This window comes from Amblyomma maculatum, chromosome 6, assembly GCF_055883805.1.
Source record: "Amblyomma maculatum isolate TAMU_Amacu chromosome 6, ASM5588380v1, whole genome shotgun sequence".
NCBI lineage: Eukaryota > Metazoa > Arthropoda > Arachnida > Ixodida > Ixodidae > Amblyomma > Amblyomma maculatum.
Genome location: NC_139349.1, coordinates 18,489,516 through 18,505,287, shown reverse-complemented (window position 1 = coordinate 18,505,287; position 15,772 = coordinate 18,489,516). Strand labels below are relative to the sequence as shown.

The window sequence follows — 15,772 nt, the reverse complement described above, 5'->3', positions numbered from 1 at the left end:
ATGTCTACTTGGAGGCGACCATAGCAAAAGGACATTTTTGCTGCATGCACAAAAAATGTATTGCAAGAGAAAAAAAAAAAAGGTTCTGAAATTATGGAGAACAATATTGTATGTCTACGACGGTCGAACGTAACTCCTTCGCCAAGACAAATCTCCTTCGGTGACTGAAAACATTAACTCGAATACAGTTGGTCAAGAATGAGACAGAATTCTTTGAGATCACCTTAGAAACACGTTCCACGACGTCTGCAATTTATAGCGGATGCAGGTATGTCTTTAATTACAGCGATTCTTTGGTGCGCTTATTATCACACCCCTTGGCATTCGTGGAACGCTTGTGCGCACCCTTCGTAGGTCATCAGTTGATTGTTCTCTAAATACAATATCTACCACTTCTGTTGTGACAGACTAGCATAGCTGCTATTTCTACTACTAAATACCTGGAATGAGGTGGAAGAGTTGTAATGTTCTTTCTGAATCAGACAATTAAAGAGCCAGCATTTTTATAACATCATAGTTGCACGTGTAGTTAAAATTCAGCAGCCGTTCTCATTTCTTCAGCCCTTCATGTCCGGCAGATTTAAATGCGATAGCACTTGTGGGAAAAAAAGCAGAGCTGTATTTTTGATTTCTTTAGACATGTCTCGTCATTTAGAGACACACAAGAAGACGAATGTAGTTGAAGTGCGAAAAAAGCGATAGATGTTTTCACGCGGGAAACAACGTAACGTGTTGTCTTTTTTTTTTTTTTTTCAAGCTTTAGATTGTACAGCTTCAATTTCGCTCTCCTGAGAATTGCAGCTTTCAACTCTGTGAACAGTGTTCGTCAGTGAAATTACACGTTCTGACACCTCTGCATTAGGCTCCCCAAGAACATATTTCATCACCGCGCCAACGTCTGGCGGTGACCAACAAGGGCATGCACCGAGAAGGTGTCGCATTCCAACACCAAAGCGGGCAATGCTGTCGGCAGAATTTTGTTTCTTAACGTCCTGTTCGCTGTTTTGTTTTCACCAGAGTCACTTCTTTGTTAGCGAATCTGTGGTAATGCTTTCTTTGTTCAGCCTTGTGTCTGCCATTCGCATTCACCTCTTTACCAGAAACCTCCAGTCTAGTTGTTCATCCACGTCGCGTTACTCCGTCACTTTCGGCGCATCCCGCCTGCCTGTATGCACACTGCGTTTTTTTAATTCGAACAGCATTTCTACTATCCGCCTAGTTTCTAACCTCTCTCTTTCACTTCTACATTTTCAGACCAGTTCATTTCATTTAGCTAATTTTTCTAAAACTCCTCTCTTGCTCTAAGTGTCTTCGATTTTCCCGGTTCCCCATTCTGTAGCGATTTTTCTTTTCTCTACGTTCCTCTTCAGCTCGCCATTTCAGTGAATCTCGAATGGCAATCAGTGGACCCATTTCCCGATCAACTTTGTCCTCTTTTGCGCTCACTTGAGCGCGCCTCGTTCTCCCCGGTGGTACCAGAGGAAGGTTCACTCTCTCCACCCGACTTTTACTCAGCCTGTCGGCTGTGCTTCTTGCCTAAGGCAAGCGCACGCTCCCGGCCACGTTATCTGCGCCTCCGGAGCTTGCTGCTGTATAGCCCTTGCTCCACAGAGCACTCTCAGCCTCCCTCCCCCATCTAGTTCACCCTAATTCGAACACGTAGCCGCTCTCTCCTCGGTCGATAATGTCGGAGGCAAGCACTGCATGCATACACTAAGGAAAACCAGCTTCGGTTGCCCTCCGTCCACACTTCGCTATTCATGCGAGCTCGATTCCGTGGCCGTTCCGCGTTGTTTTTCGACGTTCTCGATTTCTATTTTTTTTTTAATTTTTTTTTTTGAGGCGAGGTTTCAGGCAGCTCCAACACAAAGCTTTTTTTTTTTTTTTTTTTTTCTCGCAGATTAAAAAGCATGGGACCGTCACCTTCAAAGCCATCCTACATCTGCGTTCTGCCTGATATGGCGTGGTTGTGTTCTCCCTACTGTCCGCCAAATAGATTGAATGCAGCGAGCCGTCATCCAGTGCCTTTTTTATTGGCCCTTTTGTGTCTGGCTATATGGACCAAAGATACTAAGCGACTACATGGTTGTCGGTTTAGTGAGTCGATTGCCTGAGAGAATTCAATGGGTGTACAACAATAGAGCAGCACAAGTGACCGCATCATCAACCGGAATACACCCAATCCGGCGCGGAGGCTTCCTCCACATCCCTGTGGTTAACTTAATCCTTTGCCTCTGATATTCTCCTATTTTTCTCTCATGGTTCCGTCTATTCTTGCATTTTTTCCTTCTAATCGATCGCGGTTTGCGCATTATTACCTTTCTCCCGCTTTTCATTTCTTGAGCAGAACTAAAGGCTACATTCTCGCTGGTTAACAAAGTCTAGTCTGCTCAAACCTCAAATAATGAGGGTGCACTTTCGCTCGGCAATACCTTCCCAGATTCACAGGGGTTCTTTAGCTTTTGTACACCAGGCTAAAGTGTGCTGCGTGAGCACTCTCATCTCTAGTGCCACTGTCGAAGCATGTTCTAGCTCGTGTGGCTGCAGGAACCACGAATGTTTTTGTTTTCTGAGTCCGTCGGCCATTTCGTTTTCTCTTTGAGGGTGCAGAATGGGGGCAAACCTACCGATTTCGTAAGTTTAGCAGCATATTTGTTAGTGAGTTAACTAACTCCTCCAATGTTTGCATTTGCCTTAACGTCTGCAGTCAATGATCTAAACAAATGCTCAAGCAGCTGCATACATTGTATGAACAAAACGTGGTCCTCACTGTCTTAGAAAACGTTCGCAGGCTTCGAAAAGCCAATCACCAAGGACGTTAAACCATTCGCGCGATGAATCTTGTCCTACTCTAGTCCTGTTCACTTTTTATGTCGTAGTGCAAGCGAGAGGCCTTGAAAAGCAAAGCGGCGCGCTCTCGAAACACTGAAGTAACAAAGCCCTTTAATACAAAGACAACAAACGCACTTTCGCATCGAAGGAATGCGAGGAATGTCGAGAGAGTTTTGGTTTAATTTAAGGATTTCGGCGCGTTCCCAAGAGTCAGCCTCAGGCTCGTAGCATCCCAACAAAAGCCATCTATCGCGCTAAGCGAGAAACCGATGTGGTGGCCGACGTTTTCTTTCGAAAACAAAACAAAGAAATGGCAAGGGGGGGGGGGGATGAGGAGAGCCTGATATGAAAACGACTGAATGATTGCTTCTGTGCAACTTATTTTCCTCCAGTTCCGCCTCCTTGTCACCTCCGTCTGTCTGTTACCGCCGGCCTCGTTATTTCTCATCGCTCTTGGTTGGTTGGTTGGTTGGTTCATAGGAAGGGAAAGGCGCAGTATCTGTCACACTTGCTCTGTGGACACCTGAACCGCGCCGTAAGGGAAGGGAGGAAGGTGGGAGTGAAAGTGGATAGAGAGAAAGGGGGGCCGTAGTGGAGGGCTACGGAGTAATTTCGACCACCTGGGGATCTTTAACGTGCGCTGACATCGCACAGCACACGGACGCCACTTCGTTTCGCCTCCATCGAAACGCAGCCGCCGAGGCCGGGATTCGATCCCGGGAACTCCGGCACAGTAGTCGGGCGTCTTACCACTGCACCACCCCGGCGGGGCGTCATCGCTCTTCTGCCACACTCTTTCTGTGCGTCGCAGCTTTCCCCACATAGCTCAACCCCCTTCCTCTCTTCCACTGGTTTTCTCCTTTTCGAGCCCCCCTCCCTCTTGCTTCCTTTGTTTCTACACTCCGCTTTCGGAATGAAGAGGACGTGTTTGAACGCCTTTCTCCTGGAACGGGCTTTTCTGTTCCTCTGCCTCCCTCTCCTGCAGACGTCTGCGGCCGGTGCTCGTCTGTTTTAGGAAGCAAGACTTCAACGATGCAGCTGTGTTCTTCCACTCGTTCGCTCTTTCAGGAAACATGAAAGGCAAGGATTTATGAACAAAATGGAATCCCCTTTAGCCGCCCGGGTCATTACGTGTGCAAAGCATGTCCCCTCGTCGCCGCGACCGCTGCTTCGGGGATACTCCCTCCGGGCTCTTTGGCCGGTGACGAAAATATTTATGCAACCCGAGCTCGGCCACCCCGCTGGATGTGTGCGCTTTTACATGCGGGCTGTGCAGCCAACGAATAAGCGGGTAAATAGGCCGGTGCGAGAGAGCTAAGCTAGCAAAAGAGGTCGCGAATATAGTAAAAGTAGAAAGGGGAAAGACGGAGACAGTGGCACGAAAGAAGTGGCTGGACAGAGTGAATAATGTCGCAGCTCCGCAGAATGCTTTCCAAAAAGTCCATGTCTCTGCCCTCAGAGGAGGCACGGGGCCAGGCAGCTTTCCTGCACCGTAGATGGAGACGCAGGACATCATCTACATCGGTTCCTCGAAGCAACGTATTGATAAACAGGTGGATAATAAGGGCTTCCTCCTTATCCTGGATCGTGGCAGGCCCACCCATGCTTATTTTTGTTTCTTTCTTTAGGTCCGGTCGTTAACAATTCATCATAAGTACATTCTGCTAAGCTTCGCGCTACAACTTGGCCACTTTTACTTTAATGCTTAGCTGTGTTTTTAGTCAGCAATTTTCCAACCGTTTGTGACTAATATCTACTGGCGATGAAATCCGCCTTCGTTATAACTGAACTCCGGGTACTCGGTGAAGTTGACTGCCTCGACCTTTGAATTTATCTTGCCATGCACACTGCATCATTACGAGTTAGAAAGCAGCGCCAAGTTAGTAGACAGGGCTTCCGACTCCGATCCTTAGGACACAGGTTCGATCCCGTCCTCGAGGCTACGCTTAAGCGAAACGCAAAGCGCCCATGTGCTGTACCATTTCAGTGCGCGTTAAAGAGCCACAGGTACTTAAAATTTCCGGCCCCCTTCACTACGGCGTCCCTCATAGACACTGACATTTCTGGTACGTTAAACTTTATGAAACAAACCAAACTGCATTTAACCCGCGTAGCCAAATGCCCTTAGGAAGCACTCGCATCGGCAGGTACGGATACCCAGGTTTGGATTTCAGTTTATAATTAAATATTTGACGTGTCCTAAGCCGGCGCGTAATGGCGTGTTGGCTGGACACTTCTATTATTGCAGGGAATCATAAAAAACCTTCGCACAATTTTCTCTAAAATGTGCGCTGCACTGTATACTGACTACAATAGCTTATAATGTGTGTGTGTGTGTGTGTGTGTGTGTGTGTGTGTGTGTGTGTGTGTGTGTGTGTGTGTGTGTGTGTGTGTGTGTGTGTGTGTGTGTGTGTGTGTGTGTGTGTGTGTGTGTGTGTGTGTGTGTGTGTGTGTGTGTGTGTGTGCGTGCGCGCGTGCGTGCGTGCGTGCGTGCGTACGCCCGCGCACGTGTTTCCCCTAACTCAAGGGCAACTCGTCTGTACCGCGCCCGTTTTATTTATTTTTGAAATCACTGCTTAGTGACTATTGTTTGCTTCAAAATACGTCTTGCAAGCTCGGTTTCCTGATTGTTTCTTAACTAATAAAATCTGTATAAAAGCGGCTTAGACTCAGATGTGTCACTAAGCTTAAAGAAAACGACAAGTGGGCAGTGGATGAATGTTTAAAGGGCCACTGTCCAGGGAAGGCCCTTTTAAGCAGGGGAGCTCAGTGTTTCGATCCGGTACCGGAGATAGTCTGTGCAAAATGCTAGTGACACGCGCGCCGCGAAGCATCGAAAATACAATTCAAATCTCTCTCATGCTCTCCTTCGGGAAGCCAGCTTCCCCGTTTCCTGCGCTGGCCCGTCGAGCCACAGTAATGACGTACGTACCGCGAACGACGTCCATTGGTCCGTCTCGCTGACTGACGGAAGAAAGATGGGTGTCTACCGCTCGCTGCGCGCTTTACCCTTGCCACGGCCAGACTGAATCCAGCGGCGCGCGCTCCCTCGGCCGTTTTTTTTTCTCGCGCTCGCGGAGTGCCACGCCCCACCTCCCGCCAAACGCGGAGGAGGAAGGGAAATTTGTCTTGCGGAGGCTAGACGACCTCGGGCAGGAGAGTGAAAAACCTTTGCGAGGGAACGGAAGGAGAGAGGCATGACAGAATCGGGTGATTGCGGTGGCTGTAACTGCGTTATTAGTTACTCTTTTCAAAAACATTTTGCGGCCTTGCGTTCTAGGGGCGAAGTCTCACAGTCACCGGGGAAGAAAATATTTTCGACCGGAGGGTGGACAGGGGGCCTTTGAAGGAAGCCTATCAGGTGCCAAGTAAATGAGGATATTACATTGCGTTGTGTCTGTTATAGACAAAAATAGCTAGTCACCTGATAACGGGCGCCATATCTGCGTTTTATCGAATACATGCCGTTAGGATATTCCGGTCGTATTCTTAATTAGAACGAGCTGTTTCTGTACAGGTTTTTCATCGAAAGTTTCCTCATCCAGAAAATCATGAAAATCAGAGAGAATCATGGAAACAGGGAAATTTAATAATAAATGCAAACGCAGCTTTACATCCAGAAAATACCTGTGATCAGAATCACAGAATAAAATTGAGTTCAATACTGTCGATAAGTGAGACTGAGCATTAGGCAAGGCAAACACCAGTCAAAGCTCTGAAAAGCAACACGACGGCTGGACAGCAGATGAAATTATAGTGAAGAAAAAGCATTGAATTGTTCTGCCATTACAAGTAAATGAGCCAGACAGCGCTAGCTGACATAATATCCCGGTTCGTAAGTGTCTAGTATTTTTAAGCGTTCGTAGAAGACAGTGCAGTATCACAAGTCCGAGCCAATTCCACTGACTGGACCATGCCTCCCGTAAAGTCGTTTCTATAATCGTGAAATAGTATTCACTGTGCTCGAATAAAGCGGGAACTGACTACGTATGTGTAATGTATCCCCAGTAATCTACGGCTGTAACCCTTGCCCTTTAGTACTTATAACGCACTTATAGAGAGCTAAATTGTAAAAGAAGTAACATCATCAATAGCGACAGAGCATGAAAAGCTGAATGAGCGATCCAATATATCAACTTTCCAAGCATGATGTTGTTGTTACAGATGTAGATATAAATATCACGCACAAAACCCATTCTCATTTTGAGTAGCTTATTTAGTTTTCAGGTTTTTTACAATGGTCGGGTACCTTGTCAGTAAACATGTAGCAACTGTTGCTTTTCCTAGCATGGTGCAAACTTCATACGTAGCTCTTTAAACCGAAAACAAACAAAAAAAAAAAAGGTTTCCTCCCACTGCGAGTAGCCTGAAGAAGAAAGATTCTTAGGAGCGTATGCATGGTTTTGCTCAGCATGAAGCTATAAACCTTTACGACGTAGGCAAAATGGATGCTGACTGACTCGTGTCCTAATATTTTGTGCTAATCTTGAAACAAATGCTGCAACCGTCCAAGGTCACAACATATCAATTGTGAATTTCCCTTCGAAAGGTAACGTCCACTAAATATACCGTGTCTTGGCAAGACAGACAGCCCAAACTCTTAATCTCAACGAAGCTTCATTAGAAGAACGAAGTCTTTGAATTCGCCCTTCTTTTAATATTTTTTTTTTCTTCGAGGCGGCTGCTCAGCGACAGTGATTTTTGCCTTCCCCTGAGCATCCCTGAGTCGGGAACTGTCGCGGACGGCTGGTAATCGAGAGCAGTCAGTTAAGGAAAGTTTTAATGAAGCCTTCGGCGCGAATAATTAGTCCCTAAGAAAATTTCACGGGTGTTCCTTTACTCTCGACAGGACTTTCAATTTCTGCTTTACCTAGTCTGGAGTCTGAGTTCTTTTTTTTTTTATCCTCTGGTATTTTTTACTCTTCTTGAGTTAAGTTCTCTCCCGACTTTTAGCTAGCACCGGTTTTCCAGAGACCAATTAGCGCAATGTACACAACTTTCTTCCATCTTTGCCTGCCACGTGAAACCTGGGTGCTCTTTGAGAACACCATGCGCCGTAAGAATTAATTCGCCGTTCGTGTTTCCAAAGCCACTCGAGGGAGATTTTCGTCCTGGAGAATTTTATTCCCTCTTATTTCGTGAAGAGGATTTTTTTTTTTTTTTTTTTTTTTTGTCAGAGAGCGCAGCGAGGCTCTATACGAAGGGTTCTCCCCTGAAATTTTCCGTAGCTTTCGGGCATCGGTTTCCTCGAATTGAAAAGCTTGTTGTTACAACTTTTGCGCGACTATCTTTGCTTTCTACCTTCGGTGTAACTCTAGTGCCATTCATTATGACATGCCGAAGCAATGTAACCATCGTATAAAAATTACCATATATTCCAATCTTCAGTGACTAGCAGTCTCCACATTGTAAAATTTCGAAAGACTGATGGATTTGTTAGCAGAACTATAAATACGCAACCGTAAAGACAGGCAAATTTTAAGAACAAAATAATAACTTGTGAGGGGAGTGTGCCCCGTGAATTATTAAGGTTCCTCTTCAGTTGTGTTACAGTAGAACAGCGAAAACGGTAAGCTGCTTTGCCGTCAGGGTTAGGTTTTTCACTCATCTTTCAATGCGGTATCCTGCGTATCTAGTGTCGCCACCGTCGGAAAAGGCAGTTGCTCTAATAAATGCACTGCAGTGTATGTAATTATACGAGCTGATGGGAAAATAAATCGCTTTTGTTGCATTCCATATCTAATTATTTATTTACCGTTATGCCCACTGCGCTATCATCTGGCATAAGGGGGGGGGGGGATGAAAAAGAAAAGTATACAAATGCCACCGCGTGCAGGTGGTTACAGAAAAAAGATAAATTTGGGATAGAAAGAACGAAGAATTCTTATAGATAAAAATGTCACAGCATGAAAGAGAAAGTTATTCAATTGATAATGTGGACACTACTTCTTCGGGCAGCTTGTTCTATTCCGAATTCATTTTGGGAGAAAAAAGACATTTTTAAAAGTTTAGTCCGGCTTCTGTATTCCTTAACTTGAACTGAATGATCAATTCGTAAATACATAACCAGGGTTTACTATATATTTGGTTCTGTCTATTCCAGTTCTTGAATGAAATATATTATGAAATAATTTTAAATGCAGAGCTTTCCTACTTTTTGTGCTCATTGCACTAAAGATCGCCCATAGCTATTAAAAACAAAACGAACGGCTAAATTCTGAACTCTTTCTAGCTTTTGAATGTCAAGCAAGGATTTCGGTTCCCAGATTGTGCAAGCATATTCAAGTATGCTTTTAACATTTCTATTGTACAGCAGTTCTTTTTTTTGTCTTTAAAGGGAAACGTTCAGTGTTACGTCGCAGGAAGACCTAAAGGCTGCAGGCTTGGAAAGTAGCAAAATCAAGACATTGCACTGCTTGAATATACACCAAGATATACAAATTCCAACAGTCAACGCAATCTACTAGTACTATTATTAAATGTGAATTTAGGGAACCAATTCCTTTAACTGAAACACATATGTACAAAGTTTTGTCAATTAACATGCATTCCCCAATTTTCACAACACTGGGTCACTTTACACACGTCTTGGTGTAATGCATCGCAGTCACGTCGATCGTTAATAGTTGTATACAATACACAATCTTTCACCAAAGAAGCACGCATGAAGAAATACCTAAAAAGATGTAATTCATGTAAATAATGAACAGTAATGGGCCGGGCCCAAGACGGATTCATTTGACAATTCTGATGTTACAGCAACCTTACGCGACTATTTCTCATTGACAACAACGCACTGAAACTTAAAAGCTTAACTATTTCTTTAACCACCTAATAAAGTTCCCATTTATGGTGTACCAGTATAATTTTGCATTATTAAGCAATGTGATACAATTTCAACGGCTATCCTAAAATCTAGATTTATACAGTCGATAGGATATCTCTTGTTGTATGCACGTGACAGGTCATGGACAAATTCAGTGCGCTGGGTGACACACGAGTAACCACTGCGAAAGTCATGCTGATGGGTGTCTAATAATGAGTGTATACTAAAATGATCCATAATATCAGTATAAAACGCGTTCTCTAAAACTTTACATGAACACTGGTCAAAGATATGGTCGATAATTTGGAGCCACATTTCTAGGGTCAGATTTATGTATAGGTATAACATTAGCAAGCCTCTATTCTTCGAGTAAAGAGGTCTCCTGTAATAACTTAGCCAAAAGAATTTGCAGGTACCTTGAAAAAGCAAGAGCGCAAGAAGAGAGCAGGCCCGTGAGTAAGACGTCCAGTCCAGTGGCACTGCTTTCTTTTAAGCTTTATAAGAGCGACACAATTCCTCGCTGATCAAATTCAATGACCACCATAGATTAGGCACCGTTCCAGTCGGGACAAAAATCGGCAGGGCTATCGTTCTCAGCAGAAAACATCGAGCTGAAAAACGTGCCAAAGTACTTGCTTTCTCCAGATTATCATGAACGATAATTCCGTTATCATTGGGTGGTGGGATAGACAATTCCCCTTTTCTGTTATATTTTCATTTACTGCCAAAATTCTCTGGGCCGATCTTGGATGCGCATGTCAAAAGGCTGAAAGTAGATTAAACTTACTCTCTTTTACTGAAGCATTCTTATCTTTTAATTAATTGATGTTTTTTGTGACGGAGTTCTTCGGGAGCGTGCATATAGTTGTCGCCTCTTTTCAATGACTCAGCGCATCGCTTTAATTAACCACCGCTTGTATTTGCTGCGACGTTTCTTCGTCATCCATGACGACACATATCGTGCACGCAGATAAAAATGTTTACCTTTCAGTGTGCGCCACAGTTCATCATCACTGAGTGAATCATAAAGCGTTTCGTACACGCCGATATAGGATTCCACTGCCCGTGCTATCTCGGAGAAATTCGCTTTTCGTTAACTGCAGATGTGACAATTGCCACAGCCTTGAAGTTTAACATACTGAAAATTCATTTCCGCTTAAACACAACAGTGATCACTGACAACGGGCAATATAAGGGTAAAATAAGCTGCCGATGAAGAGCGAGCGGGTTTTGCGTTTGGAGAAACGCATGATATATTAAATCCAAGCTTGGCAATTAGCGTAGCCATGTACACGAAGTTTTCGCTTCCCTCCAGAGTTAACCAAAGTTAAGCCACCAGCTGTTTATTTTTTTATCAGAAGTTGGTTGTGAGTCGTGTTCTTCCTCGTCCTTATTTCCGTAGGAGGGCAGATTGACCGCCCAATTCGATTTTCATGATCGCCCACTTTCTTCATCAGAGTTTTACTAGATTAGATTGGACTGGAATGAATCGGACTCGATTGGACTGGTTTGGATTGGGCAGGTTTGAATTGAATTGAACACTGGAGGATTGTATTTGACTGGAATGAACTGTACTTGGTTGGACTGGATTAGATCAGACTAGATTGTATTGGATTACACTGGATTGGATGGGATTAGATGGAACTGGAGAGGAGTAGGCAGCTCAGCGCCAGGCACACATGTTTTCGCTACGTGTATCCTGGCCTAGCTGAGCTAAGCTATGGCTAATGTTTTTCAATGAGTCGTCGAGGTAACAGGTGCATTCGTCGACATTAGCGTGTTGTTTGCTCATTGCGCAGTAACTCAAGAAAGCGAAAGCAGAAACCTAAAGTTTAAGGAATTGAAATGACTAAAACGTAACAGCAACTTTGATCGCTTCTAGGACGCTATTTCTGTGACGCTTGTCTTTTCGATTATCTGGCGCTCTTCACTGATATATTTGATTGCCCTTATTATGGTGGCAGTGTACCGTGAATTCGGCACTGCGTCTGAACGTCTCAAATCCCGCAGAAAACATATTTGTAACACTTTTACACTAGCACCCTAGTGCTTCGCGTTTGTTATCACTCTAATGCGCTTTAGCGGTTTATTCAGTCTCTAAAACCACTAAAACTAACACTGCAGAAGAAAAATGGGGCTCCATGCTGACCTCTCGCTAATGCGTTAGCAAGAGCATACAAAAGGCGGCTGCATATTAGCATTTACCGTCCTAATTACGGCGCCTATTGCGTGCGAGTGCCACTAATCTTCTGCGGAGATGGCGAGCGTCCCTTCTTACTTGCGTTTCCAGCACGCAGCCGCTGCAGTGGAACTGCTCCGCTTAATGTTAATGGATGGCCGCAGCTGCGGGCGGAGAAAAGGTCGCTGGCTGTGGGCATCAGCGGGACTGTTGCCCTACAGACGAGGTCCGAATGATGGTAGAACCAGCACGACGCTGGCCCTTGACATTGTCGTGTTTGCTTTGCGCATGTCACACGTGGGCTGGGATCGGAAGAAAAATCACGGTACAAGTGAACTGTCAGTCGTGTAGGGGGGCTCACTGCGGACGGCAAATGAGCTGCGAAGGAAATGAACATGAGTCCCCTCGCACTTCAGAGGAATGTAAGGAGTTACGCTATAATGCGTACGCTCATTGGGAGCTCAGCATTTATTCATTGGTTAACGTTTCTTTCTTCCTTCACTGCTGAGGGTCGTTCATGTGAATGGCGGTTTTAACGAGACAACATTAATATATTTTCTCAGTCTCAGCGCCGAACACTGATGCATGTGTCTTGTGAGCAGCTTCAGTGCTGAAATAACCAAATAGCTCTGCTCGGTTTTGTAGGGTTATGCGATTAAAAAGCAGCCTGAAGTTTCTCGACTCTCGTCCGGATACCCGGAATTTCGGAAGTTTTGACCTCTGCCGCCTGTTTTCACTCCTCGATGGCGCAGCGGGCAGCGGTCTGCGGCTGCTGCGGCTGGACGTTCCCTCGGTGTCTCGCCACGGGCAGCCTGCGTGGCTAAACTGCAGCTACGACCTGGAGCGGGACCAGCTGTACTCAATCAAGTGGTACAAGAACAACGTCGAGATATACCGATACCTGCCCAGTGAGACGCCTCGCACCAAGGTCTACAACATGCCCGGCATACACATCGACGTAAGGCCATTCGCTCGGAGTGCTAAACCAACTGCGCACAGTGGAAATATGTCGCGTGGTTTTCACTAATGTTGTAAGCACGCGCTAGAAGATAAAAGCACGGTACCATCCTCGATACAGGTGACCGCCAATAATGCTGCTTCAGTTATGCCTCTCGCTCCAAACGCCTATTGATTAAGTACAGAAATTAAAATGAGTGAAAGTATTGTCATCTGTTACAGATGCTTTGTGCCGTAATTCTCGTTTGCACCCCTCTTTCCCTATGGTTCAAAGATGGCTCGCTCCAACATCAGCGACCTCTATCTGGACGACGTGGACCTGCAATCGGAGGGAAAGTACCGCTGCGAGGTGTCGGCCGAGTCGCCCTCTTTTCAGACGGAGCGCGCCCAGAAGGAGATGGTCGTCTACGGTAAGCATTCGCATAAGTATTTGTCATGATATTGGTAGAATAGACTGTGAAAGGGAGCAAAACATTTTTATTCGATAGAGGAGGTTTAAGAACTAATCCCAGAAAATTCATCTCTGTAACTAAAATTTTTATGATATCTGCACAGGTTATGTAACTCTTAAAGAAGGAACATGTGAACAGCAGTTAACGTAACAGCCGCTCTTCCTGCTATCACAATAGGCACATGGCTCGTGGGCCAGTGAGGGGAAAGCACCATTGCAGGCTTACGCTTTGTCCTAAAGTGGCTGGGCCGAGGAAAAAAGACTTCAAACTTTCATTGGCACATAACCTCTTTCCATGATAACATTTTGCGTAATATTGTTACATATACGCCATCGCAGAAGGCAGAAGACCACGATCATCAACAGAGACGGAAAACGAAGTCATAGCAACGGTTGGTGCTAGGAGAACGTTGGCGCTGCTGTGTTTCTGTGTGCTGTGTGGCGACATCAGCTGCTGTGCTTCTTGCACTAACCTTGCCACGTATCATCTTGGTACAGGTGACTAAAGATCCCCGTGTGCACAGATAAGTTCAGTTAAGCAGCCAAAAGCACGATGTGCGCAGTGGCCGGCACCTACCTGAGATCGCTACGTCAACAACGGCCACTATGACCTCCGAGGCAGCCCCTACCACCGCAGCAACATCTGCTCAGTCACTCGTCCTCACGAAAATCAGCGCCATTCCATTTTTAGTAGCGAAGACTAGCCGGATGTGGATGATTGGCTGGATGAGTACGAGCGCTGCAGCAGGAACACCCACTGGGACGCGACCATCATGCTGGTTAACCTCATTTTCTACTTGGTGAAAACAGCTCGCACATGGTTCCAAAGCACAAGCTTCAGGACTTGTTCCGGAAGCCCATTGGGCGGGCTCTCGCAGCAAAAACAACTTTTGTTTAGCGCCCAATCCTCCATGGAGTCCTACCTTGCCTACATTCAAGACGTGCTCGCGTTGTGTAGGAAGGTTAACAGCTCCATGCCGGAAATATAGGTCATATTTTCAAGGGTATCGCGAATAATGCTTGCAACATCCTCTTCTGCATCAATTGCTCGACCGTTCACTCGGTGCTTCAAGTCTGCCAAAAATTCGAGCAAGCTAAACAACGACGTCTGGTACATCGCTTTGAGCGCCTTCCGAACACGGTGGCTACATCATCCTGCGATGACCTGGCCCCTCTGCGACAGCCTTCTCATTCCACAACCATGACTCGGATCTTCTGGCGAGAACTCTAGGCTTTAGCTCCTGCACCACTCCCGTCTCCACTGCCCGACACTGTGGCCATGATGCAGGCTGTTGTCCACCAGGAACTTGCCAACGTTGGCCTCTCATCCACTCCCGTGCCGCCTTCGCCAACATTGCGTCCTTTTCCTGTAGTGGCTGCTGCAACCACTAGCCAAGCTCCCCCACGTCACTACCTTAGTCGCAATCCTGCAAAGTGGCACACCTCAGACCACAGATCGATTTATTTTTATTGCCAAAGTAATACTACTCCCATTTTCAGCCCTTCGCGTAGCCACGGTCGGTAGGCACGTTTGACCTTTAATGACCCCAGATGGCTGTGACATCATATCAGCTGCGAGAGATGGACTACCAAGTCGAGTCATCGGTTGGCGGCATTCGGTAGGCACGGCTATGTATGTATGTATGTATGTATGTATGTATGTATGTATGTATGTATGTATGTATGTATGTATGTATGTATGTATGTATGTATGTATGTATGTATGTATGTATGTATGTATGTATGTATGTATGTATGTACGTATGTATGTATGTATGTATGTATGTATGTATGTATGTATGTATGTATGTATGTATGTATGTATGTATGTATGTATGTATGTATGTATGTATGTATGTATGTATGTATGTATGTATGTATGCATGTATGTATGTATGTATGTATGTATGTATGTATGTATGTATGTATGTATGTATGTATGTATGTATGTATGCATGTATGTATAACTTTATTAGGGAGCCGGCAAACGACGGGTTAAAGCGTCGTGACGCTGGCCAAGCGTCTACCCAGGGTTCAGCCCTACTCTGCACTACCTCATTTGGCCCGTTTGTGGTGGGTTGTGAGGCTTGTGCGTTTCGAGCGCACTCCGGACCAGCTGGACGGCCCATAGTTGCACGTCCTTGTCTGTATTCTGCACAGCACTTTAGTTAACTCAAACAGTGCGAAGACTTGGGGAATCGATGGGCTTCCACTACACAGCAGGTGTTCTTGCTGTTTCTTCTGCTGCCTTCGCTCGTACCGAGTGGTGTTGGTGACCACCGCTGCGTCCGTGGCTCAGTGACACATTGCGGTGCGGAGATGACGACTTCTCTTCTCGGACTGTACACGTTTATTTACACTTTTTACAATTGGCATATTTACACAAATGTCGTCGGATGAGACATCAAACGTAGAGGGCTAACTGCGACTGGTGAACGATCTGAGGTCAGAGGCTAGCAGAATCAGGCCTTGGCCTCCTGCTACACTTTAGGCCGGAGTCCCTTGAGACCTCCGTCAGCCTAGCCTC

The 15,772-nt window shown here is 45.6% G+C and overlaps 1 protein-coding gene across 1 annotated transcript in view; it reads left to right on the top strand.

Annotated features, from left to right (window-relative positions):
• Window positions 1-4,257: 4,257 nt before the first annotated feature.
• Window positions 4,258-15,772, top strand: part of LOC146185180 (uncharacterized) — a 53,672-nt gene continuing 42,157 nt past the window's right edge. Inside the window, exons 1-3 of the mRNA XM_084607767.1 lie at window positions 4,258-4,324; window positions 12,590-12,795; window positions 13,069-13,204. Of these exons, the coding sequence (XP_084463893.1) occupies window positions 4,258-4,324; window positions 12,590-12,795; window positions 13,069-13,204 (409 nt within the window). The remainder of the gene's footprint in view (window positions 4,325-12,589; window positions 12,796-13,068; window positions 13,205-15,772) is intronic.